Consider the following 26401-nt stretch of genomic DNA (forward strand, 5'->3'; position numbering starts at 1 on the left):
CTGGCAGTAAAGTCGCCTCTGATGTGGACTGATGGGACCTCTGGTGGTGGAGAGTGGAAGTGCAGCTGGTGCAGCTGGTGCAACACTGGTGCAACACACACACACACACACACACACACAGATTTGTCCAGAGTCACTGTGATGTGGGCTTTGACTCATTGAACAGCTGCCACACAGTTTATCTCCTTCAGTATCTGGGTCAGTGTGTGTGTGTGTGTAATCCAAGTCCCTCACCTTTTTTCCCCCACCTGTTGCCCGTGAGTATCAGATGACTCACACACAGCAGGTGAGGAAAAGAAAAGGCGAGAAGGAGGCTGAATAAAGAAAGTCTCCATCATTGTTGTGATCAAAAGGGGAGATGAGTCACTCCTTTAGTGTCTTGCTCGCTGTTGATATTAGATCCGCTCATCCTGGAGAAAACATCTCACACAATACAGAAGTCTATAATAATAAACTATTATTATTGTAGAAGTCATTTGGCATAAGAAAAACACAAGTTTTGATCAATTTTCTTTTATCATGAATACATTTGTTTATTTGAAAATAGAGAAAGTCAAAAAATATTTTTGCTAATCTGATGGATGGAAACATGCCAACACCAACATACAGAAGAAGACGCTGTGAAGCACAGAGATGTTTTAACATCAGCTACAGGGATGTAATGCTGTTCTGTGGAGCCTGTGTTTAGCCTTCGTCTGTCTACATCTGACACACTGGCACCACTAACAGTTTGATGAATCCGCTACGAGCAGTCCGTTTGCAACATACACACCATGTTCTACAACGATCACTGGATTACTCTGATGATGTGTGCATGTGGAGCCTCAGTGCTTTCCTAAAACATGATCTTAAATTGCTTTATAGTTTTAAACGGTGTTTAATGTCCTAATATTTATGGTTTAGGCTCTTAATCTAGATTTTGGTTCTATGTTTGACACATTTCAGGATTCACTGTTTTGCTGTATCCTGCTTTGTCAAACTTTAATAAATGAAACTGAAAATAGGGACTACTTTAGTCGATGCCAACATTCTGTAAACTAGATTGTAATTGCTCTTCTTCAGATGGTGCGTTCAAGCTGTATTCAGTAAAAATGAGTATCGGGCAAAGGTAAGTTATAACGTTATCATGTGTTCAAATGTAATCTTGTAAAATGTAGTTTTTAGTAAGAAACTTGAATAAATACAGTTGATAGACGTTTCACAGCAATATAATGAGATATGAGGATATTGGAGCAGATGTTTACTGTTATGTTATGTTTTTATAACAGTCCAACAAAGGGAGAATGAACTGAAGTGAACTGAGAGATTCGAGACTTTAAGACAAAAAGAAATAAATCTGAGGTTTCAGAACCTGCAGCCAGAAGAAGGCCGTTAAACATAATGAAACGTGAGTGAAGCTGTGAATATATAAACATAATATAAAGCTGAACGAAAACTAAATGTTCAATACAGCAGATCAAAGTCTCTCTCTCACACACACACACACACACGATAATTATAATGTGAAGATTGGCGGGTGTACAGAAACAGTTTTGGTACACTGTGTGTGTGTGTGTGTGTGTGTGTGTGTGTGTGTACGTGGTGACAGCATGTGAAGCTGTGTGTTTGAATCTCTTCTGCGTCTCGTGGCGAGGACACAGACAGTAATAATTCTGTAATTCTTTGTAGTTATAAAAAACTTTGCACCGACTAAATGAAAAGCTGAGATCTGGTTGGACAAACTTAAATCACGTTGTTCTGTGAGCGCGTGGAACTCCCTGAAACTGTATTTCTACGCAGCTGTGAGCAAAGAATGCATATTTGCATATTTCTAAAACTAGGAACAAACACGTACAATATGAGGTTTTATGATTTGTTTCTTGATAAGTTCTTAAACACGAGCGTACGGAGGAGACGTTTGCTTCTGTTCCAACAGAACGAGGAGCACAACATGTTCGTCTTCATAAAGTGATAAAATGTTCTGTTAGAAGTTAGTTTGGCGAGAGGTTTAATCTTGGGGTCAACGCAAATTATAGGTGAATAAAAAACGTTGCTAGTTTATCCTAAAAGTGACGAGACGACGACACGAAGCTCAGTGACGCAGGACGTGAGAACACCCGGGACAGATACAGGGAGAAGACTTGCCAACACTTCCTGCTTCAGTGGAGTTTAGAGCCATCACAACAAACCATTTGTTTTCTTGTGATGTCTGTGTGTGTGTGTGTGTGTGTGTGTGTGTGTGTGTGTGTGTGTGTGTGTGTGTGTGTGTGTGTGTGTGGACATCTCGATTCAAAGAGCACCTCAACAAAAAACTCATATCGAGTCCCGGTGGAGCTCCGACCCAAACTTATGACTTCCTGGTTCAACTTTGACCTACTGTACTGACTGTAGTGGTACACACACACACACACACACTATTAAAGTAATTTCAGATTGGTTAAACATCTGGTCGAGTGTAAATAATACGGCAAGTTGTACGAAAGCAAACTTTGTTCTGATCATTTAGTTTGTGCTAAAAAATAAATAAAAAAGTCACGATGAACTGAGAAGAGAAAGTAAAGAACTGTACAGTAAAAACAAAAAGGCACGTAGCAGAAAACATGTTCAGAGATGTTAAACCCACAGCAGACACTCTGTTTACCATGGGGGGGTGGGGGGGGGGGTGTGTGTGTGTGTCTATTTCTGTGTGTGTGTGTGTGTGTGTGTGTGTGTGTGTGTGTGTGTGTGTGTGTGTGTGTGTCTATTTCTGTATCTGTGCATTTGCGTATTGGATTTGACGACAGAGAGAATATTTGTATAAAAGACCTCGAGGTTTCATTTTGATTGTGGTGTGTGTGTGTGTGTGTGTGTGCGTGTGTGCGTGCGTGTGTGCGTTTGGGCGTTTCCCTTCTATTTCCCACCATATAAGTCCGTCTGGCGAGCTTTTGGTCTCTCTGATTATGGGATGGACGGCGGACGCGGCCAGGTGCATGGCAGCCACAGGGTGTGTCGGCGCGGGGCGTGGTGGCAGGTGACTGCCTGGCAGTGTCTGCGTTACTATAGCAACAGGCTTAAAGTCAGTTCAGGCCTCTCTGCTCAGAAGCTCCGTCTGAACTCTGATGATTTATAGGAGCAGCTTTAATACAGATACAGTCTCACACTCGTCACACACTCGCCACACACTCGCCTCACACTCGCCTCACACTCGCCTCACACTCGCCTCACACTCGCCTCACACTCGCCTCACACTCGCCTCACACTCCTCGCCTCACACTCGCCTCACATGGGAATTATGACTTGCTAAACTAAAACCAGTATTAATAAAGGAGTGTATGTTGAATTACAGGATTCATCGTTTTGTTTTTGTGGTATCGAATCTGTATCGAGAGTTGTGGGATTTCACTGGTATTGGTATCTACTTCTAAATCTCTGGTATCGTGACGTCTGAGGGTCAACGAGTTTGTCTGTGTGTAAGTGTGTGTGGGTGGGTGGGTGTGTGTTCAGCAGCATGTGCGTCTCAGATGTGAAATAACTCAGTGAGATGATCCTGAAGTGACACAAATGATAACAGGGGGAGCAAATTATAATTTACTGCTGCGGGAGAGACACACTCACAATATATCTCCTGGGGAGTTTAGTGCGTGTGTGTTTTACCCCGCCCTGGCCTAAATTACACCCTGAGGATCCTGGGTAATCACTGAGGATGTTTAACCACAGAGTGCGAGTCACTTTAGCTGGTGTGGTTCAGATTTCTGTCCTGTTGGGTTGTTTTGGAAAGTGAATGTCGTGGGTGGAGCTTTGAAGAATTTAAGTCGAGTCAATTTTCTTTTCTTTAGTCCAGTAATACAAATGTTCCTCGGGGGGGTTTACGGTCTGCCAAGGGTGTATGTTTCGTTTCAACCTTGGTGGGGGACACACAGGGTCCTGGGGTTCTCACCAAGTTTTGAGCGTTAAACTCACTTATATTCAGATTATTCTGCCTTGAGAAAAAACGTGCTCAAAACATAGTGCCATTAATTACTATACACATACTAATGTTTTCTTTATGAAATGCTATAATACGACTTAATGTTGTAATATATCATTTCTTAATGACATACTAAAATATGAGTTCATGACAAACGATACTAAGACTTTATCTGACAATATAATATGAATGAAGAACTATATAATATACTTATCTGATAAGTTAAACTGAAAACAGTTAAGATTGTAGACACATTTTTAAAAATGTTCTCACCGTTTACCGTATACCAGGCGTTTACCGTATACAGGCGTTTACCGTATACAGGCGTTTACCGTATACCAGGCGTTTACCGTATAACAGGCATTAACAGGCGTTTACCGTATACAGGCGTTTACCGTATACCAGGCGTTTACCGTATATCAGGCGTTTACCGTATACAGGCGTTTACCGTATAACAGGCATTAACAGGCGTTTACCGTATACAGGCGTTTACCGTATACCAGGCGTTTACCGTATATCAGGCGTTTACCGTATATCAGGCGTTTACCGTATACCAGGCGTTTACCGTATACCAGCGTTTACCGTATAACAGGCATTAACAGGCGTTTACCGTATACAGGCGTTTACCGTATACCAGGCGTTTACCGTATATCAGGCGTTTACCGTATAACAGGCATTAACAGGCGTTTACCGTATACCAGGCGTTTACCGTATACCAGCGTTTACCGTATAACAGGCATTAACAGGCGTTTACCATATAACAGGCATTAACCGTATACCAGGCGTTTACCATATAACAGGCGTTTACCGTATACCAGGCGTTTACCGTATAACAGGCATTAACAGGCGTTTACCGTATACCAGGCGTTTACCGTATAACAGGCATTAACAGGCGTTTACCGTATACCAGGCGTTTACCGTATAACAGGCGTTTACCGTATACCAGACGTTTACCGTATACCAGGCGTTTACCAGGCGTTTACCAGGCGTTTACCGTATACGGGTGTTTACCGTATAACAGGCATTAACAGGCGTTTACCGTATACCAGACTTTTACCGTATACCAGGCGTTTACCGTATAACATGCGTTTACCGTATACGGGCGTTTACCGTATAACAGGCGTTTACCGTATACGGGCGTTTACCGTATAACAGCCGTTTACCGTATAACAGCCGTTTACCGTATAACAGCCGTTTACCGTATAACAGCTGTTTGCCAAAACAGGTCAAAGAAAGATTCATCCCAGTAAATATTAACGGTTGTAAAGTGACAGTAAGTACAAGACACACAAACAAAACCAGTACCACCAGAATAGATGAATCAATTATTATTATTATTATTATTATTGATCCCACAGCGAACGTCAAAAGATGAACAAAAACATTTCTACATTCTGTTGGTTCATTTCGTTTAGTCCTTCGTTCGCTTCTCGACAGTCAGACATCCAATCAGGCTTCAGATCCTCAAACATCAGGAAGTTCACTGGGTTTCCTCCGTTAAAGCTTTTCTACAAAAATATGACGACTGACGTGTCACATCGTCTGATCAATAAATCAACAAAAATACAATCAGGATATGCATACATACATTTTTATATATAGATTTAGATCTCTCCCAGAAATAGAAGCAGTAATATATACACACGCGCACACACACACACACAACTGCTGCGGGGTTTAGTGGGTCCAATCAATCAAATTCACTTGACTCAGCTGCAGGAAATCTCAAAAGAAAAAAAACACAGAAAAGTTTCTTAAAACAGCAGGAGAGCCGAGCAGAGACTGGACTGCATTTCCCAGAATGCAGCTGATCTCCATCTGCCAGCTACCCAAGAGATTTGGGAAACGGACGTCCTGAGCTGAAATTCAAACAGCACTGAAGAAATGTTTGAGCCACCCACCAAACTCTGTTCAATTTTGTGAGTATTTAAGACAATCACCAAAATGAACCATAAAAAAACCTGAATGTAAAATGTAGAGCTGAAACAAATCGACAGAAAATTAATCAGCAGCAATTTTCACAATCAATGAATCGTTTTAAGACATTTTGTTATGCAACAAATCGACTGGTTCGAGCTTTTCCAATGCAAATGTTTGCTGCTTTTCTTCGTCTTCTATGATTGTCAAATAAATATCTTTGGATTTTGGTCCGTTGATCGGACAAAATGAGGCCACAGGCTTTTCCTTTACGAGCTCCTGATGTTTTAAAGACCAAATTGCAACAACCGATTATAAAAATGATCATTAGGTGCAGCTCTAGTAAACAAGTAACAAAGGTCGTGACCTCAGTGGGAGCTACGGCCCTGCGACACTCGACGGGCAACTTTGAGAGGCAACACGTCTCAAACTTTAATCTCGTCATTATATTCTGAAAACATCAGCATATTTGGGAGATTAGTTTTGCACATTATGATTTAAGAAATGTGCAAAATTAAGATCTACTTCTTTAGGTCAACTTATAACGACATATATAAAGCGAAGTTTAAGTCAGTCGCGCTTGTTTTTATTTTATTTTATAATGTTTTTGTAATTAATGTTTAATGTATTTCCTGATGGATTTATCCAACAAGAGGCAAATTAAATGTATCAATGGGAACAACTGCAGAACTACTCGATCTTTGGAAATATAAGATGTGAGGACGAACTTTCATCTCATCCACACGCAAAAGACAGAAAAGCTAAAATATCAAATAAGAGATTTATGAAAATTACAAGTTAACAGATTAAATATTTTTACCAACTTTGAACAGGATCCATATAGAACCAGCTATCGGAGCCCAGCCACTCTACTGCAGATAAATATAGTTTCATTTAAAGTTACACCTGATGGTATTTAAACAGTCAAACTAAGTTCTCGTCTTTATTAAACGTATCTGTAGAAGCAGTAAAAACCTGTACGGTTTGTTTTCTAATAGTTAAGATGGAAACACGAGGGACCACAGAATCAAAACTCCGTCTACCTGCAGGAAACCAGAAAACGGATTATTATTATTAGGTTGTGTGTAAAAAAACTAATTTAAACTAAAATAAATAACTAGAGACAATTAGTCGATCAACAGAAAATGAATCAGCGATGGATCAATTAAAGGGTTAAACATGTGACGGATCACCTGTGTGATGTTCTTAAATTAAACATTATTACATCAGGGACATTTACGACTCATTCTGGCCAATAATTAAACATTTAAATATTTTGATATGTAACCCTTAAATTGGTTATTCAAGAAGTGTGACTAAGAACTGAACTCGAAATGTTACAGTGCAAAAATAAATGTCAGAACTCTTTCATGGACAAATGTTTGATAACGAAATTAAAAAATGTTCCTCGTCAAAATAACTTAAAGATAAAAGAATTACAAAAAGCAAATGTTGGGTTCAGTTATATCCAGCACTACACTACCCACAATCCTAAAGCAACAGCGACGTCCGATTGGTGAGGCCGTCTACGGATTTGAAACCAACATGGCGGCTCGTTTGGAAACTTTGTTATATATTGAAAAATCATGGTTTATGGGATGCGTAGTTCCTTCACTATTAAAGTAATTATATACAGTTTTGTACCTGTGTTTTATAGTCACGATTAATCTCGTAGTTCCTGGCTTGGTTTGATGCTTAATGCTCTTTATATAAAGATATTCTGGAACTAACTATAATGTGTGGTCGCCGTTCTGCTTCTCCTGAAACAACAATGTTGCCTCTAAAAGTTGCCGACAAATCACTGCCTCCTTTATTTACAAAGTGAACCTGACATTCGCACACAGTAACATTTTTTTATCCTTTTCCACAAACAGTCGCCCCTCGGCGGCACCATTTGGCATCCCCGGTGCACTGCTGCAGCTTTAGGGTGAAATTCTGACTCGAAGAAAGAAAGTGACCTCCTGACAACGTGGCGTTGAGCGAGACATCCAACGTCTCCAAACTCCCACAGAAGTTTTTGTTCTGACGGAAAATATTTACAAACCGTTTTATTTCAGAGTCACGAGCGTTTGACTCTTTGAGATGAACAAACCAAACACTCACTGGACCAACACTGACCCACAGCCAGCAAATTAAAACCTCCACACACACACACCATGGTTCAACCACGTGGTCAGTGGAGCTACAGGACTAAACCCCACCCGCCTGGGAGTCTAGGCAAAAAAGGCAAATCAAACACACCCAGGACTGAAGAGGATCTGAGACACCAACAGCTTCCTGTCCGGCTAATTAACAAGCCACATAACGATCATCTGAGCAGGAAGTGAGTACTAACTAAAACGATCGACAGCTCTATGGGTCAGACGAAACTTTATGCACAATCAAAATGCAAACATGAACCAAAGAAAAGGCAAAAGACGGTCGCTGCTGCAACAGGAATTGAGTCTCAAAAAATAAATGTTTAAAACAAATCTAAAAGGAAGCAGATCTTTAGAAAATAAAATAAGACACACGTCGAGTTCCAGCGATAACTCTGACGGGAAGTCTGTGTGTTTGATTTGTGCGTCAGGTGCCGTTAGACTCAACAGCAGGACAATCGGCCTCATTTGTGATTGGTTGGAGGGGGCAGGAGAGGGGCGGAGCGATCGTTGGTGAGGGTCCTTTTCAGCTTTACTCCTCTGATCTGGTTCAGCATGTTCCCCCCTCCCTCCTGGGTCAGCGGCTCGGGGCTGGAGGGCGGAGGAGCCTGGGGCTGGTAGTGAGCGCTGAGGCCCGAACTGGAGGGCAGCTCCTGGGCGGCGGCCTGGAGCTGGTGCTGCTGCAGATACAGCTGCTGCTTTTGCTGCTGGCTCAGCTGCTCTTGATACAGGTCGTGTTGGTGTTGCAGCTGCTGGGGTTGCTGCAGAAGTTGCTGCTGATTGTGAAACTGCTGCTGATGTTGAAGTTGCTGCTGCTGAATCTGTAGTTGCTGGTTGTGCTGCTGTAGTTGACTGCGTTGCTGATGATGATTTTGTTGGTTGATTTGCTGCTGTTCCTGTAATTGTTGCTGGTACTGTCTCTGTTTGGCGATGCCGCCCTCCGGTGGCAGGGAGGGTACAGTGGGTATGGGCACCGGGATGGGCATCTGACCTGGGACCAGCTGGTAGTACGGGGAGGAGTGGGGAGGTAAGGTGCAGAGGCTCTGCGTGGAGGTGCAGAGTTTACTGAAACCTAAACCTCCTGCTCCTACAGCAGAGGGCGCTGTGAAAACATGCTCATCGCTCCCGCCGTTTCCTGCCATGGCTTTGAGGGGGACCTGCGGCGTGCAGATCGGGATGGGAACCCCCCCGCTGATCGTGCCCCTGCGATACGCCGGCTTGGACGACGGTTTGCGCCTGATGGTTGCCGTGTGGGACGGGAGCTGGCGGGCGGACATGCCCATAAACTCCGGCTCGGCCAACAGGCTGACGGTGGAGGCGGGACGCTTGGACTGAGCAAACTTCCTGTACTGGAAGCTGAGGTCGGAGTTCCTCGGGATGGTCGAGGACTTGTCGAAGTCTGACTGGCTGTTGCCGTGGGAGAGATGATGTAAGGAGATGGAGTCGGCGTCTCCGTGGAGAGAGATGGACTCGTAGTCGACTGGAGAGAGAAAAACAAATATTATTAGTTGTCGCTCTGATTTCAGACTTTTATCAGGGTGACCACATCCTCCTAAACATCTACGTCAAGCACTTTCCAGTTTTCCCAATTCCCTCACATTCAAAGACCCAACACGGCATAGATGAGATCCAGTTTCTGGAGGCAGGTGAAACAATGCGACACAGAACGCAGCCTGGTTACTAACGTTAAGTAAAAACAACATATCAAAAGAACTTCAACTTCTATTCTTGCACAAAATATATAAATGTAAGCACTTTCAATGTATTTTCAAGAACTTTCAAGGCTTTGATTTCCCTTCAAATTCACAAGGTTTCAAGGATTCAGACTATTTAAGGACCGACAGCTGGAACATCACATCAGTGACTCGCTGTGTGTGTGTGTGTGTGTGTGTGGTATAAATAAAGACAGTCGAGTTTGTTTCCTGTATATTTTTCATTATTTAAACACAGAGAAATGTTTGACAGCAACAGTAACAGCTGATTTAAAGTTATTTATCCAGTAGTATGTTCACTACTTCCTAAAGTATCTTATATTTAAAACACTTCAATATAAACAGTCTCACTTTTGAGCGCGCTGTGCGTCCGAAGTGTTTAACGGTGTTTGATAGTTTGCTGCTGTTAAACATGGGGGTGTTTTATTTGATTCTTTAATGTTGTCATCCAAACCAGTGTTTTTGTCATTTCCTGTTTTGCTGCTCATCTGAAGTACAATCTGAAGGTTACATTTCTAATTATGCTGCTACTTAACCCTGCAGAGTTTCCTCCACTGAATCTTTGAATTGTATGAATTACTTGTGGAAAGCTGAACCCGTTTAGATTTGATAAATTAATACAAAGCCGGATGATGACATGCAATCGAACCCTGATGGTCGCTGGGAGATGAAGCAGGCAAGAAGAGAGACAGGAAGTCAGAGACCTACCATAGATAGGAGGATCTCTCTTTACAGCTGGAAGAGAAGGAAGGAAGTTTAGCCGAGAAAACACAAAACTACTGAAAGAGCACAACAGAGCACCAGAGAGGAGAGAGTACAGCACAACAGAGGAGACCAGTCACTTCCATTGTACACAAACACGTCACGATGAGAGCTCCAGGACTGCTGGTCAAAGCTGCCTCTTCAGTATTTACATCACGCTCAGTTAATAATAATAATCATTGCAGGAAACAGAAACGTACACTAACAGTCAGTGTGTCAGGCTTCATTATAGTTTTATATTCCAGCAGGGCTTCAAGACGGGCCTGAGCACTGAGCAGTCCGCCGCAGGCGACAATAAGACGCTACATCTCGAGGGCTTTACCTTCAATACATTCTAATTCAAGTACACCGAGAAGAGGCGAGGGGGGGGGGCGGTGTAGCTCACAGTTGGAGCCTTTAACAGCTGAGCCTAGAGGTGGGGAGCACCGCACAAACACTTTGTTCATTCACAAAAATCATTTCACTGGTAATGTGGTCGAAACCACAAAACTGTGTGTGTGTGTGTGTACTCACACACACACAGTGAGTACACACACACACACACAGTGTACACACACACACAGTGTGTACTCACTGTGTGCGTGTGTGTACTCACACACACACACACACACAGTGTACACACACACACAGTGTGTACTCACTGTGTGTTTGTGTGTACTCACTGTGTGTGTGTGTGTACTCACTGTGTGTGTGTGTACTCTCTGTGTGTGTGTGTTTGTGTACTCACTGTGTGTGTACTCACTGTGTGTGTGTGTTGTGTACTCACTGTGTGTGTGTGTGTGTACTCACTGTGTGTGTGTGTAATCACTGTGTGTTGTGTTGTGTACTCACTGTGTGTGTGTGTTGTGTACTCACTGTGTGTGTGTGTTGTGTACTCACTGTGTGTGTGTTGTGTACTCACTGTGTGTGTGTGTTGTGTACTCACTGTGTGTGTGTGTTGTGTACTCACTGTGTGTGTGTGTTGTGTACTCACTGTGTGTGTGTATGGTGTCCTCAGAGCAGGACGGGGTGGTGGTCTGGGTGCTGTAGCCGCTGGAACAGTGCAGAGAGTCCCTGCTGCTCCTCGGGGCATCCGAATTCAACGCACCCAACGTTAACGCCAGCTGATCCCGGGCCGAGCAAGACTGAGAGAGAGAGAGAGAGACGAGAGAGAAGAGACAGAGAGAGAAGAGACAGACTCGTGTTTACTGAGGAGGATCATCTCACAAGTCAGCAGGTGGCTTCTTCTTCTTCTGTAGTAATAAACAAGCTCTGCAGCTTCACCTTCTCTTTGCTTCGACTGTGTGGTGATATAAGAGTTTAATTGTTCTTACCTTTCTTCATCTTCTTCTGCAGTTTGATTGTGTCGGACGACTTCTTCTTAATGTCGGCTCTGGCCTTCTTGTACTCTGAACAACAAGAACAAGCAGGCAATGAGAGTTTGTGTCTGTGCAGGTGTGTGTGTGTGTGTGTGTGTGAGTTAGCATGTTAGCATACCTTTAGCATGGTCTTTGTCCAGCTGACTGGCCACTTTCTTCCACTCCTCCATCTTTAACTCCAGCGGAGTGACGAGGCCTTCAGACAGAGCTCTGAGGGGAGAAGATTTAAAGTGTTTCATTAATGTCGTGTTTAGCAACTAAGAATTATCCACATTACGGGTTTGTGTCTTACGTGGTGAACAGTTTGAGTTTGGACTCGATGCTGCGGTGTCTCATACACATCCTGGTCAGCGCTGAGCCGATCTCCTTAGTGGCACCTGGAGAACAAAAACAGCAATACATTTATAAATAAATGAAATAAATGTAGAATTTCAAAATAAAGCTCCACATCTGGTGCATTGAAACTACAAAATAAAATGTCAGCTGATGACACAGCTTTAGTTTTAAGGACATTTGTGTTTCTGTAACTGTTATTTAGAAACTGCGTTTAACAATGTCCAGAAATGCGTTTGCGTCTTTAAGTGGTATTAAAGAAAATCAATCTGATTAAGATCTTATGACGAGTTTTGTAATGTGTTGAAACGAAAGCGGTTTGTGTCATTTTGTTAATAAATGATGTAAGAAAGAGAACACCTCCTTTCATAATCAGCTGCTGTTAATTGGATTTAACAATATCAGGTTTCACACACACACACACACACACACTTTAACAGTAGTCCTCACATAATAAACTGCCTAATACCACTTAATGAGACGATGATAGATCATGTGTACACGCAAACAGTGCCTGAGATTTTTAAACTAAACCCAATACAGCATCCCTGCACGTAATCAGATATATTTGATACATATATATATCGTTATTTGGAGCCGTGGACTGGACATTATTTGTCATATTGATCTTCATACTGAGTCAAATGGAGACGTTTGTTTTTGTGACACAGCAGATGAACTGAAGACGAGTCGGAGCTGTGCGACTTCACGCTGACTCATTTCATTTGAATATCTAAATGTGTTTGAGAGCTGCACCGGGAGGAAGCAGGCAGGCAAACACACACACACACACACACACACACACACACACACACACACACAACAGGCACAAACACACAAACACACACACCAGGCACAAACACACACACACACACAACAGGCACAAACACACACACCAGGCACAAACACACACACCAGGCACAAACACACACACACACAACAGGCACAAACACACACACACAACAGGCACAAACACACACACGTCAGCGTTGAGTCACTGCTGAGTTACATAAAAAAAAAAGAGAACAATCCCAGTGAACAGATCAGTTCATTCAAACAGCTCCAGCACTAACGTTAAGCGATGTCCGACTCTACACCCCCCCCCCCCCGCCCGCCCCCTGCATGTCCTCCATACCTCCACTCTTCTCATTCCTCTGTTTCTTATCCATCTTTCCCTCATTGTCCTCTATCCCTCCTTACCTCTCTTCCTTCTAAACATTCATTATCTCTCACACACACACACACACACACACCACGTGGTGGAGGGCGTACACACACGCACACACAGGTATTAGGCGTGGGTTAAGCGTTTAAGGTGTGGCGAGGTGGCTTTGCTTTATTTGCCTTTCCCTCCCTGTTGCAGCTCAGAGCATTAAAGAGGAGAACATTGAACCGCAGCGTTCTGACACAACATTATGTTACTGCAGCTAAAGTAGATGTTTCAAAAGTCTGTCATGCAATGTGTGTGTGTGTGTGTGTGTGTGTGTGTGTGTGTGTGTGTGTGGTAGCCAGGTGCTAAACTCTGTAGGCGTTTGTTGCCTTTGTGTTCAGACATGTCTAATGGAGCTCAGAGTCGACTCGATGTGACTTCAGAGAAAAATGTAACCCGACAAGCTCAGACAGACGTCGGTGTGGGAGTGAGTTTGTTTTTTATTTTGTTCTGGTTTTAACGTGCTGGTTCTTCGTGGCCCTGAAGACGCCGGATCAATTATCTGTGTAGAGACTAAGCCAACGCTTTAAGCCACTGAGGTTCCGCTTTGTTGCTCTAGTTGACGCTCTTTTTGTCGTGTCTGCTGAATAAAGATTCTGATTCCAAACATTTGCAATTGAACATTCAGTCCGTTTATTTCTTTTTCCATCAGCAAACATACCATGACATTTAGACACACAATGGGTTAGCCTGCGGGACCAAACGCTACCTTCGCCAACTTGTATGTGTGTGCGTGTGTGTATGTGGTCAACAAACATTGGTTCCTACTTATAGCAGGAGTGCTAATTGGCTCCTACAGTCTGTTTCTGGACATTTGATCAAGTGAGCTTTTTTAGTGTCCTGTAAGTTCACTGTGTGGACGCCTGAACGTTACACCCACATGTGATCAGTGAACATTAAACAAACAAAGCTCTTTTTAAACTTTGCATTATTCAACTAAATGCATTGCTTGTACCCTTGAGGCCCAAAATAAAACCTTTGCATACTGTAAATAATACGCTGACTATGCATAAGTACCTCATACATTTCAAAAGATCTGAACTCTCCCTTTAACACGCTGCGCTAACACGCTGCGATAACACGCTGCGCTAACACGCTGCGCTAACACGCTGCGATAACACGCTGCGCTAACACGCTGCGATAACACGCTGCGATAACACGCTGCGATAACACGCTGCGATAACCGCTTCCAAACGTCTGGTTTTTGGGTTTTCCAGCAGTTTTGGAAGCCGGCTGAAGGGATTCAGCCACCAGAGGATTTGTGAGGCCCAACACTGACGTGTGATCAGGTCTGGTGTTGGATCAGGAAGAGTTCAGATCTCTGTGCAGACAAGCTCTTCAACACCAAACTGGGAAAACCTTCTTTATAAATAGAGTTTAAAACCGATTGGCTATTTTATGTCGTTTCCATTCTTATATGTTATGTATATATGTATATGTATGTTCTTATACTTTGCTTTGTAGCCATGTTAAATGACATCGTCCCGTCAAATACAATTCAATGTAACTTTAACTATTTAAGCGATTGTAAACAACGAGCCAATGATCCGTCAATGATTTCACCATCAATCACAAACTTTTCTGGGAGGAAAATCAAATAAGTTGCTCCAGTCGTTTATAATTTCCCACTATTTTCCAAAGACACAAGAGACACAGAGAGAGAACTGTTCACCGTCCTACTGAACAGAGTTTCCAGCTTCACAGCTCATAATGTGGCCCCTGTGTGTGTGTGTGTGTGTGTGTGTGTGTGTGTGTGTGTGTGTGTGTGTGTGTGTGTGTGTGTTTTCTTCTACACACTGAACTCTGGTGTCAGACCGGCAGGTTGACAAATCATTTGTGATTTGCAGTTTTGCAGTGAAGCGATGCTAAATAAACGGTGAAACTGAAGTAACATTTGAGGTAAATAAAAAAAGCAGAGAAAGGTAAAAGTAAATATTGATTGGAGCAGAATGTCTTTAGATTAAAAAAACATGTGACTTTGGGAAATGATGAGGCTACATCCATCTTTATTTCCCAACACTTGGACTTCACAACGCTCTGGAGTTATTGGAAATGTTTGAATCACACGAGTCCTTGGAGGCACCAGTGGAATCTGATTATATTAATAGCATAATACTAATAATAGCAGTGTACCCTCATCTGCATCTGCAACTGTGCAGAAATACGGGCTTTCAACACCAACAATAAACATGCAACAAAAACAAAACATAAAGTGCCGCGCAGCATTCTAGAGTTGAAGCTCATTGAGAATTTGAATGTCAACGTTTTGAATGAAATTGGTACAGCCCTACTGGACGCCATGACAACAACTCAGCCCAAATTCACTCCCTAACTCTTATTCGATCTTTATATTGATCCAGTTATTGATTAACTGACCAGCAAGTCAGTAAGTACGGCGCCAACCGTCTCCTCACCTCTGCAACCCAAAACACACGCACAGAGTTGACCTTAAGAAACCTCCATCAGCGCTAGTCAGCACTGTCGTCCTGTGATCTGCGTGTGTGCGCTTTGAAAGCCCCATGATGCCACAGACGTCAGCTGGTCCTGGGTTCCCGGGGAAACCAGTCATGTGGAATCACCAGAGAACGAGACAAGAGGAACCCGCTTTCAAAATCAGCTGATTGTGACGAGATTTATGTCAAGTTTTCAGTTTCTTATCATCACTGCTGAACATTACCACCGACGCCTGCAGTCTTCTGCAGATATCAGATATCACTTAGAGAGGTGCAAGTACTTTCTGTCAGTACAATCACAAGCAGTGCTCAAAAAGACATAAACATGGCGCTAATTGAAGATTTAGAAGAAACCCAAAAATGCGTGAAAGGTTCAAGAGGCAGCGAGGGATGGGGGGGGATGGGCGAGCAGAAAGCGACCTGCAGCCATCAAGACAGAGAAGAACGTTCGTCTCCCTTTACTGACGTAGAATAAAGTGAGATGAGATTGTGTTGGATGTAACCCAACACACAAACACAGAGCGAGGAGAAAGATCTTACATCAGCAGAGAGACTGACGCCTCACATCTTCGGATCGATCAGGTGTCGATCTGTATCGAGCAATCAATGGCTCACAGGCTCCCGGGTGCTGTGAACATTTGGCACTTATAGAAACTGATCATACGATAGATAAAGAACAATGATGTATCGCTCAAACAGTACCAGCTATTGAAATACCACAGAAATGAGTTGGCATTTTAGCACTTCCTGTTCCCTCGTCTTGAAGTCAGTGGTTTTTTTTTATGTGTTTTTGGTTCGATGCCTGAAATAAAGTCTGTGGTTAATTCAAGACGTTTTGTTCCTCGACATGAGATAAAGTAAATAGCCCACTGGTGAATTTTGCTAACAAGTGGCGAAATGACAACTAACCGTCACTAGGGCGACACTAGTCCGCCGTTAGCTCAGCGGTGGTGACGTGAAGTCATACGGCCGGGGTGTAGTTTAATGCCCAACATTAGCTTTCTACTGCTGGCACCTCAAAAATCATAAAAGTGGTGTTCATTTGTGAATATTATCTTCATTATCTTGTAATATATGTGTAATATACGTGTAATATATGTAATAATAACGTGAAAGTATCGTAAACGTTTGTTTGCCACAGATTATTTTCTGCTATAATTCTAATCCAATGGAGACGTCTCATTGGCTTCTTGATGAGGGAACCAGTGTGAAGCTAACTTAGCTTATAAAACACATCATCCCTGCAGCACTTTAAAGATTACATTTAATACTCGGCTTGTGCGTCAAACTGCGCCCCCCCCCCCCTAACAAGCGCCTTTCCGGTTGGGAAGGACAACTTCAAGAACTGCTGACATGGGAATTACTTTCATTAATAATAGTGATGTTAGCTAAAGTTAGCAATTTTGGTGGACAACTCAGCAGTTTAATGTGGAAGTGAGATAAAAACATATTTTGTTTCATATGTGCAGTTTTTCGGCACTCAGTCATCAAAACGTTGAGAAACTCTGATATACTGTTACCCGTGTTCACACGCCATCAGGACACCGTCAGTGCCTATAAGGCATACACACTGATAACTACAGTTCAAGTCAGCTGACAACGGAATATGTTCACATAGAGAAACTCCCACATCAGCTGTGTACTGCATTGCCCCTGGGATGCCTTTGAGCAAGGCATTAGAGTCCCAGCTGTCCCTTTGGCTCGTTAACCTGGTAAACAATCTTCAAACGTTTTCCACTTACACACACACACACACACACACACACGGTGTTTTAAAGGGCTGAAAAGAAGAAAACTAATTGTTTTTGTATGCTGACGAGACTTGTTAACGTAAAGAGTGTAAGAGTGTGTGAGTATTTGAGTGTGCAGAGCGTCAGCTGCTTGGTTGACACACAGCCATGTCTGTATTACCTTAACAATCTAAATACATCGACACTAAATGACTAGAATCACATTCAATTTGTTGGCAAATGGTCTCGTCATTATGGCAGAGTCATCGGGAGAGTCAAGTTCATTTAAAAATAGTCAATAGCTTTTAAATCAGCACATCACTGTGATGGAGCTGCCTCCACCCAGCGGTGTAGGAAGAAGGCACACAGGATCATCAAAGACCCCCATCAGACCCCCAGACAGTTTCATCCCACCGGCTGTAAGACTCCTGGACTCTGTGTCTCTACTTACATATGTTTATAGTACACATATTTATACATTCTGTTAATACCATAATGTTGCATCTGTTAGTTATGTTTATATATTATGTATTTATACATATACACGCCTGTTTGTACAACCTTTTCATTCATACCTTCCCCATTACAGAATACAGTATTTCATTTCACTTTCTTTGATCTCATCTGTGTATATATTTGATATATATATTTCCATTATGTAATTGCATTATTTTATTTATTTTTGCATGTTGCGTAATTATGAATCTTAGAGGCTGTGTTAGAGTAGTTTTAACTTCTCTTTCTAGTGTTATTTTCTTCACCAGATGTTGGGTTTCTTATTTGTTTGTATGACCCAGAAACTGGTTGAACTTCAATCTACAGTGCAGATCCAGACATCCACAATGATTGAAAGTGACTAAAATCAAAAGGTATTGAAAGAGACACGACGCTGATGACGAGTGTGTCCTGTTGCCGCCCGCTAATCAAACATTATTTGTAAGTGATTTCAAGAAGAAGAAACTAAATTCAAAGCGCTTACTGAGAAATGAGCACACACATGATCGAGACTGCACATCCGCCAAATGTTGACGTGCAGACTGGAGAAGTGCTCTGAATTTGTTTAGTCTCCTCTAAAATCTTTTGTGTTCAAATATACTTTCACAGATAAAGAAGGAGACAGCTGTCAAAACACATTACACACACACACACACACACACACACACACACACACACACACACACACACACACACACACACACACACACACACACACACACACACACACACACACACACACACACACACACACACACACACAGGAATGTGCTTAGTCAACAGGCCGCATTAGCTTTACACTGAGCTAACTGCTAACAGATGGCAGCAGTCCCGTCTCCTCTGAGCCAAGAGAGGTTAAACTGGACAAGGTGTCAAATGGGGCTAAGCCAGGTCAGGATCAAACGGGGTAATCAAACCTGTTTTCTACCAAATAACTCCTGTTGAACTCGTCTCTCGACGCAGGATCAACTTTGTGAGACCTTTTTAAAACGCATCTCGATGATCAAAGAGTCACGTCCTTTAAATGAGACAAGAACATAAGACTGGAGTCACGTTGGTGTCGACTTGATAGAGTTTTTCTAACAGACGTGAATCCAAACGGTCCCATCGCAGAGTTTTCTGTCAGATTTTCAGTGTATTTTATCTATTTCTCTCTGACAGTGGCAGCCGTCTGCATCCACACATGTCGTGTTGCAAGGAAATAAACAATTCCCAGTGGGAACACGAGAGCCCATGCTCTGCTGTTGCATGCCACAGTAATGGTCAGTAATGGAGGAAATAAAAAATATAAAGTCTCGGGTCTCAAATGTGACAGATTTATAGACCACATTGACCCTGAGATGGATCAGTGAGACTGCTACATGGTAACAGTTGCTTTAACAGAATGTCTTTTCCAACCAACAGCCCAAGTTTACAATTAAAATAAAGAAAAGGTGCAAATCCTCACATTTAAGAAGCTGTAATCTTTCTTGATAATTTACTTGAATGTTAAATCAATGATGAACATTGTTGTTGGCTGGCTGTTTCAGCAGCAACTCTGACATCACCAGCTGTTATCTCCGACCCTTGTACTCTTTATTGAATGTCACATGATGGTGATTTAAAAAAACATCTTCTGCACATTTCACTCTGCCGATTGATTTTCTGTGGACTCCAAAAATGACTATTAGACTCTTTGTTTTTGAGTTACGTGGCACAAAGGGTAGAAAAATACATAAAGTCAAACTGAGCTTTTGGACCAATTTTGGGATTAAAAGTCTTCCTCAAAAACACTTTGACAGAAGACGGATTTGAACCACCAATACAACAAATAACGGCCGACCCCACCATCACCTGAGCAACAGCATCTTAAACGTTTAGCTACTTGAAAGCAAAGCAGGCAGTTTAAAAACATTTCTTTATGTTTCGCCAACATAACAAACAGTCAGTCCTCCAGACGAGCCGTCTCCATTTTGGCTCCGGGCAGGATACGATGTGTGTACGATGTGTGTACGATGTGTGTACGATGTGTGTACGATGTGTGTACTGTGCACCGAAGGTTCTTTACATTTTAAGCTTCTATTGAGGTGTGTCGCAACGTGTTATTACGTCATCACCCTAAAAAAAATCATCCAACAAAACCCTTTATTCCAATGAAGCGATTCTTCAGATTAAATGAGTTTAGATTAACGGTCTTTAATGAAGATAACTCGTCAGCAGCAAGCGGGAGATCAAACTGCTTTTTGACCGCAGTGAAAATGTTGTTTTTGAGGCTCAATGCCAACAAATATGGACTGAAGCAGAAGGTTTCATTAGATAATATCATTTTGTGCATATTGGAAATGATGACGTCTCTCTTTCATACTTATTGACTTTTAGACTTTACAAACGCTCTGGAGTTATTGGAAATGTTTGGGTCGCACGAGTCACCACTGGAATCTAACGCTACACATAATTCAATACTAATAATATTAGAGTCACTGAGAACTACGGGCTTTAAATACAACGAATAGACGTGCAAAAGAAAAAGAAGCCGCGCAACATTCGACTGTTAACGTTATGGATGAAGCATCGAACAGGTACAGCCGCAGTGTGTACCATCATACATCTTGGGATGAACACGGCGGTACTTTAGCAGCCCGAGTCCGTGCAGGTTTAACAGAGATAAACATGTTTGAAACCCGACTGCTCTGCGAGTGTTGAAACTTTCTCCTCTTTCTGTGGAACTATACTGTGTGTCTTGTGACGGGCATGATGATACCTTATGATGGTGAAACCTTCGCTGGATGTATTGATGCTTCAGGTGACGTCATGTGCTGCAGAATGTGATCTGCCTGAAGCTGCTTCCCTTTAACCTCTGTATTTAAAGGACTGTGCTGTAATTTGTCTGCAGTGAGAGGTTGTTTTTATGTTCTTGGGAACGTCACTCTGCAAAGCCAAACCAGATAAATCTGCTTAATTTATGTTGCGTTTCCTAATGTGTGACGCCTCGTTCTTAATAAATAAATGTGAACAGTAAAACATGACAGAGCAGGTCTGAAGAGACTAACATGGAGGGGAGCAGCCGTGATTCACCTCCCTCCCACACACACACATACACCCACGTTACTGAATTTCCTTTAAATACCAACTGCCTTCTGTGTTACATAATCATACTGGCAGCTGACTGTCTTAACAAAGCCCCGGCACAGAGGCTCTGCAGCTCTGAACACACGGCTAGTGCCTGATCTCCATGTATTTATAAAGTCTGTATTCTGCTGCAGCAGGGCTTAATACTGACTCATTTATTCACAGGAGAGAAGATGTTCTAATGTTTGAACTAAATATCAACATTTTATGTCACGATTATCAAAAGATTGCCAAAATAATTTAGAAAATAGGACACACAACACAAGCGATCTGTGTGTTGCCGTGTGCACGCTGTAAAACCACCATGTGGCACGTGTGAAGATATATGGATCTTTCTTCCTCATGATCGCGAGCTGTGAGGATATTCAAGATTATCCCGATAATGGAAATTCACACAATCTATCTAGTACCCTATATCGTCTTTTCACGCACATTTGCAAATAGTTCTGCTGCAACACAAGGCCTTCCCAGGAGAGTGGAGTCTGTTATAGCAGATAACAGATTCAACAAACCAAAGTGTATTTACTGGTCTTGGGAAGAACTACTGGGTACGTAAATGATAAAAAGCAGTTGCGGCTCCAGAGGGAGCTGTGTGCAGGGAGCAAGCTAGATAAGCTGCTACTAGCATAACACACAACTCTCTGACCTACTAGGGAGGGACAATTGCATTGTGGGCAATGTAGGCACCAGGTAGGAGATAGGAAGAGCTCTCATGATCTCACTATTTATAATAAAAAGAGAGACAGTGAAAGATCACACTTCATGAAGTGAACAACAGACAGATCAAGAGGGAAAGTACTTTCCTTGGTCGTCAGAAAACCACACACACGTATAAATACACAAAGCTGAACATTTTCCTCTTGGTGTATTTGGACCACAGCCGAGAAAACATTCCAACTGTTAGTCTCTGTATCGCACTGTGTGTGTACGTGTGTGTGTACGTGTGTGTGTTTGTGTTTACCTCTCGTCCCGGTTGCCATATCTGCCACCTTCTGAAAAGCATCCAGGAAGGCTCCAGTCACCACGATGGTCGTCCTGTATCAAACACAATCAGTGGTCCCATCAGACCTGTGCATCTTCACAGAAAGTGTCGTCATATACAAAGGACGAGAGAAGAAGTGTAAGGATTTGTCGATATACAGAAAAAGAATCGGTAACTTTTTGATTTTAATGAGTTATTTTTCATGGAGATTTCTTGTGTTTGTTTTTTATCTCGTTTGACTGAATATATTTGGGTTTTGGATCGACACATTTATTCAAGTTTCTCACCAAAAACTACATTTTACAAGATTATATTTGAACTCATCATGATAACATTATAATTTACCTTCACTCAATACTGATTTTTACGGAATAGAGCTTGAACGCATCATAATGTAACACAACCTCCGTTAACGTTAGTTGTTGTTCACACAGTTAGAAAGCATTAGTACTGCTTTCCTGATTCCATATTTCTACTGAATATCAATCAATGACTATTGCTGGACGATCTATCGGGGAAATCCCTAAAACAAACCTCTGCTTGTTTTTAAACAAAAGCAGAAATAAAGGACTTTTATTTTGGAAGCAGGATTGATGGGAGCCACATGAGGCCAGTGTCAGGAGTGCAACTGGAGACCTCTGACACACACCCATCATCTTCATCAATGGACCTATTGTCTGTGTCCCATTACCAGCCAGGTACACACGCAGGTACACACGCAGGTACACACGCAGGTACACACGCACACACACACACACACACACACACACACACATCATTGCATTATCGAAAGAGGTATTTGATTTGCTCTCCCGTCCCTAGGTACAGGACTATGTCACATGACACGAGTTGATACCAATACAATTCAATACACTTTTACTTTTGTTTGCATACTGGTTTCTGTTAGGAAGTTAAACTCATAATTCCCTCTCCATCATCTATTTTAGATGCTGTGAAAACATCTCCTTCAAACAACTGGATTTATTCAAGTTTCTCACTGAACTACATTTCACAAGACTACATTTGAACACATCATGAAAACGTTATAGCTAACGTAAACCAGCTTTCTTCCTGCTGATTTTAACACAGATTTGTTGTTCACTATGTTTATCTACTACATTTTCAGGACACGTCAACACAGTTTACTATATCTCAAACGGTTTCTACTGTCCCGGGGAGGCCATTAGTCTCGAGCCCTGAAGGTACCTACAGTACGAGTAGCGCCATGTTTTCAGACTTTTTATATCGACATGGTACCAAAGAATCGGTTCTCGTGACATCCCTAAACAGGACACTAAAACACACTACACTAAGTCCTGGTACCAGAAACATAACATTAAAACACTACAGGGTCTCCATGTGTGCACAGACATGTTTGATCTGCCGTCCCATGATCCCCGGCTGCCTGAACACTCTGGTGGCGCTGCGGGAAAACTCAACGGTCCCACATTCCTCATCAAGACACCAGAAACCCCACGTGTGTCTGACAGGAGCTCTGGTTCGTCTTTGTACAGCTGGTACTCGCTGCTTTTAAAGTCGGGGTGGATTTAGGCTCTTTTACAAAATCCAACAAGTGAAATTTCGCATTATTCCTCAAACAATGTTTTCTAGTAAAAATATAATTATTCTACAGTTTAATGAGTCCACTTAAGATATACAATATAAATAGTCTCTTTAAATGCCTTTAAATTAATGTTTAGCTTGAGGAAGTGGTAAACTTGTTATGGATTTGTGTCCCAGTTATTTATTATTTATTGACCAAACATAACTGGATTACAGAGGACAATTCCTAATATTACTGTTATCACATGTGTGTATCCAACCACACACACACACACACACACACACACACACACACACACACACACACACACCTTTAAAAAGTCTCAATCAAAACAAACAGGTGGAGCATTATGTGATTGAATGAGCAGACATATTTATTAATATAATTAGAAATCATTTTGAACACTTTGTGTCTGGATGCACTACTGAGGCCTGAACTGAAACTATTTAGTTTAGTGTTTAGTGCATTTACATGGATAGTTAAACCAACTGCAGCTTCAGAAATGTGATTTCATCCTATGACGAAGATAAAAACACCCACCACATTTTTGTTGCAAGATCCTAATCCCACTGCAAACCTCCACACCTTCCTTACGGCCACAATTATGTCCCAACTACTGCGTCAGATTTGTTTCTGCCTGAAGCCTTTAGATGAACTCATGTGAAGTCCTGCCGTAGTCGAAGCCACAGCAGCTCTTTGACAAGAAACTCATTCAACGTTTTCTGCACAAAATCTGTTAAAACTTCATTAAACTTTGTGTGTGTGATTAAAGTCTAGAGAATCTTGCTTAATGGTCCCGGTGATGTTCACCGAATTTAACTTATTCATTTCCTTTTTATATGTCTCTTGTTTGATTTGTATGGTGGTTCAACAAACAACTGCGGAGTTTAACGTCTGTACTAAAGCTTTAAGTGTGCAATTCATCCAGAGCAGCACAGCATGGATGTCCTAAACCTGAAACTGTGTGTGTGCGTGGGTGTGTGTGCGTCTGGCTGACAGGCAGGGCTAATGGACTGTGACTGGCTGCAGCAGGCAGAGCGATGCTTATCAAAGTAAACTGGCCTACTGGGAAATACAGCCAATATACTGTATACTGTGTGTGTGTGAGTGTGTGTGTGTTATAAAGTACAGCTGCTGTCATTGTACATGTTTTTATGAAGTTTTGGTATCAAAGACACACTTCCTTCTGCAGTAATATCACTTGTAAAAGATGCGTCCTCTTCCCTCTTTGCATCACGGAGGCTTCAGGAGGAGCTGAGCACACAGAGATATCCTACGTAGACTTAAGACGTAGACTTACTTTTAAGTGATGTGACGTATAAATGCATCACCTCCACATGTGACACATCTGTGCAGCATGTCAGGAGTAGCTGACGTCACAAAAGTTGGACGCTATTGAAGCAAAAGTTTGTCATTTAGCTTCGGCTCCTCTGTCCTCGCACGTGAGGAGACACGTGCTCTCAAAGATTGATTCATTTAACTAACTAACAATCTTTACATTTCGGGTGAACATCCCTTTATTCTTTTCATATCGCAATATCTAAATTACAGAAAAACAAATACTGCAATGACAGTTTTTTCCAATTTTGTGCAGCCCGTATCTGGACATTAGCAGGAATGTAGCGCGACATGGACGTGGAAGCATTGCTCGCTTTATTTAAGTGTGAGCGTGAGTGAGTGAGTGAGTGTGTGAGTGTGTGTGAGTGTGAGTGAGTGTGTGTGAGTGTGAGTGTGTGTGTGTGAGTGTGAGTGAGTGTGAGTGAGTGTGAGTGTGAGTGAGTGTGAGTGAGTGTGAGTGTGTGTGAGTGTGTGTGTGTGAGTGTGTGTGAGTGTGAGTGTGTGAGTCTGTGAGTGTGTGAGTGTGTGAGTGAGTGTGAGTGAGTGTGAGTGTGAGAGTGTGAGAGTGTGAGAGTGTGAGAGTGTGAGTGTGTGAGTGTGTGAGTGTGTGAGTGAGTGTGAGTGTGTGTGAGTGTGAGAGTGTGAGAGTGTGAGAGTGTGTGAGTGAGTGTGTGTGAATGTGAGTGTGTGAGTGTGTGTGAGTGTGAGTGTGTGTGAGTGTGAGTGAGTGTGAGTGAGTGTGAGTGAGTGTGAGTGAGTGTGAGTGTGTGAGTGAGTGTGTGTGAGTGTGTGTGTGTGGTGTGAGTGTGTGAGTCTGTGAGTGTGAGTGTGTGAGTGAGTGTGAGTGAGTGTGTGTGAGTGTGAGAGTGTGAGAGTGTGAGAGTGTGTGAGTGAGTGGTGTGTGAATGTGAGTGTGTGTGTGAGTGTGTGTGTGTGTGTGTGAGTGAGTGTGAGTGAGTGTGAGAGTGTGAGAGGTGTGTGAGTGAGTGTGTGTGAATGTGAGTGTGTGAGTGTGTGTGAGTGTGTGTGTGTGTGTGAGTGTGTGAGTCTGTGAGTGTGTGTGTGTGAGTGTGTGAGTGAGTGTGAGTGAGTGTGTGTGAGTGTGAGAGTGTGAGAGTGTGAGAGTGTGTGAGTGAGTGTGTGTGAATGTGAGTGTGTGAGTGTGTGTGAGTGTGAGTGTGTGTGAGTGTGAGTGAGTGTGAGTGAGTGTGAGTGAGTGTGAGTGAGTGTGAGTGTGTGAGTGAGTGTGTGTGAGTGTGTGTGTGTGTGTGTGAGTGTGTGAGTCTGTGAGTGTTGTGTGTGTGAGTGTGTGAGTGAGTGTGAGTGAGTGTGTGTGAGTGTGAGAGTGTGAGAGTGTGAGAGTGTGAGAGTGAGTG

General features: G+C 42.5%; 1 protein-coding gene across 1 annotated transcript in view; it reads right to left on the reverse strand.

The window, feature by feature from the left end:
* Positions 1-5237: 5237 nt before the first annotated feature.
* Positions 5238-26401, reverse strand: part of mtss1 (MTSS I-BAR domain containing 1) — a 38286-nt gene continuing 17122 nt past the window's right edge. Inside the window, exons 3-9 of the mRNA XM_029430817.1 lie at positions 22103-22176; positions 12105-12189; positions 11931-12022; positions 11768-11842; positions 11428-11631; positions 10401-10427; positions 5238-9460 (exon numbers count right to left, since the gene is read on the reverse strand). Of these exons, the coding sequence (XP_029286677.1) occupies positions 8445-9460; positions 10401-10427; positions 11428-11631; positions 11768-11842; positions 11931-12022; positions 12105-12189; positions 22103-22176 (1573 nt within the window). The 3' untranslated portion in view covers positions 5238-8444. The remainder of the gene's footprint in view (positions 9461-10400; positions 10428-11427; positions 11632-11767; positions 11843-11930; positions 12023-12104; positions 12190-22102; positions 22177-26401) is intronic.

Source organism: Cottoperca gobio, chromosome 5, assembly GCF_900634415.1.
Source record: "Cottoperca gobio chromosome 5, fCotGob3.1, whole genome shotgun sequence".
Lineage (NCBI taxonomy): Eukaryota > Metazoa > Chordata > Actinopteri > Perciformes > Bovichtidae > Cottoperca > Cottoperca gobio.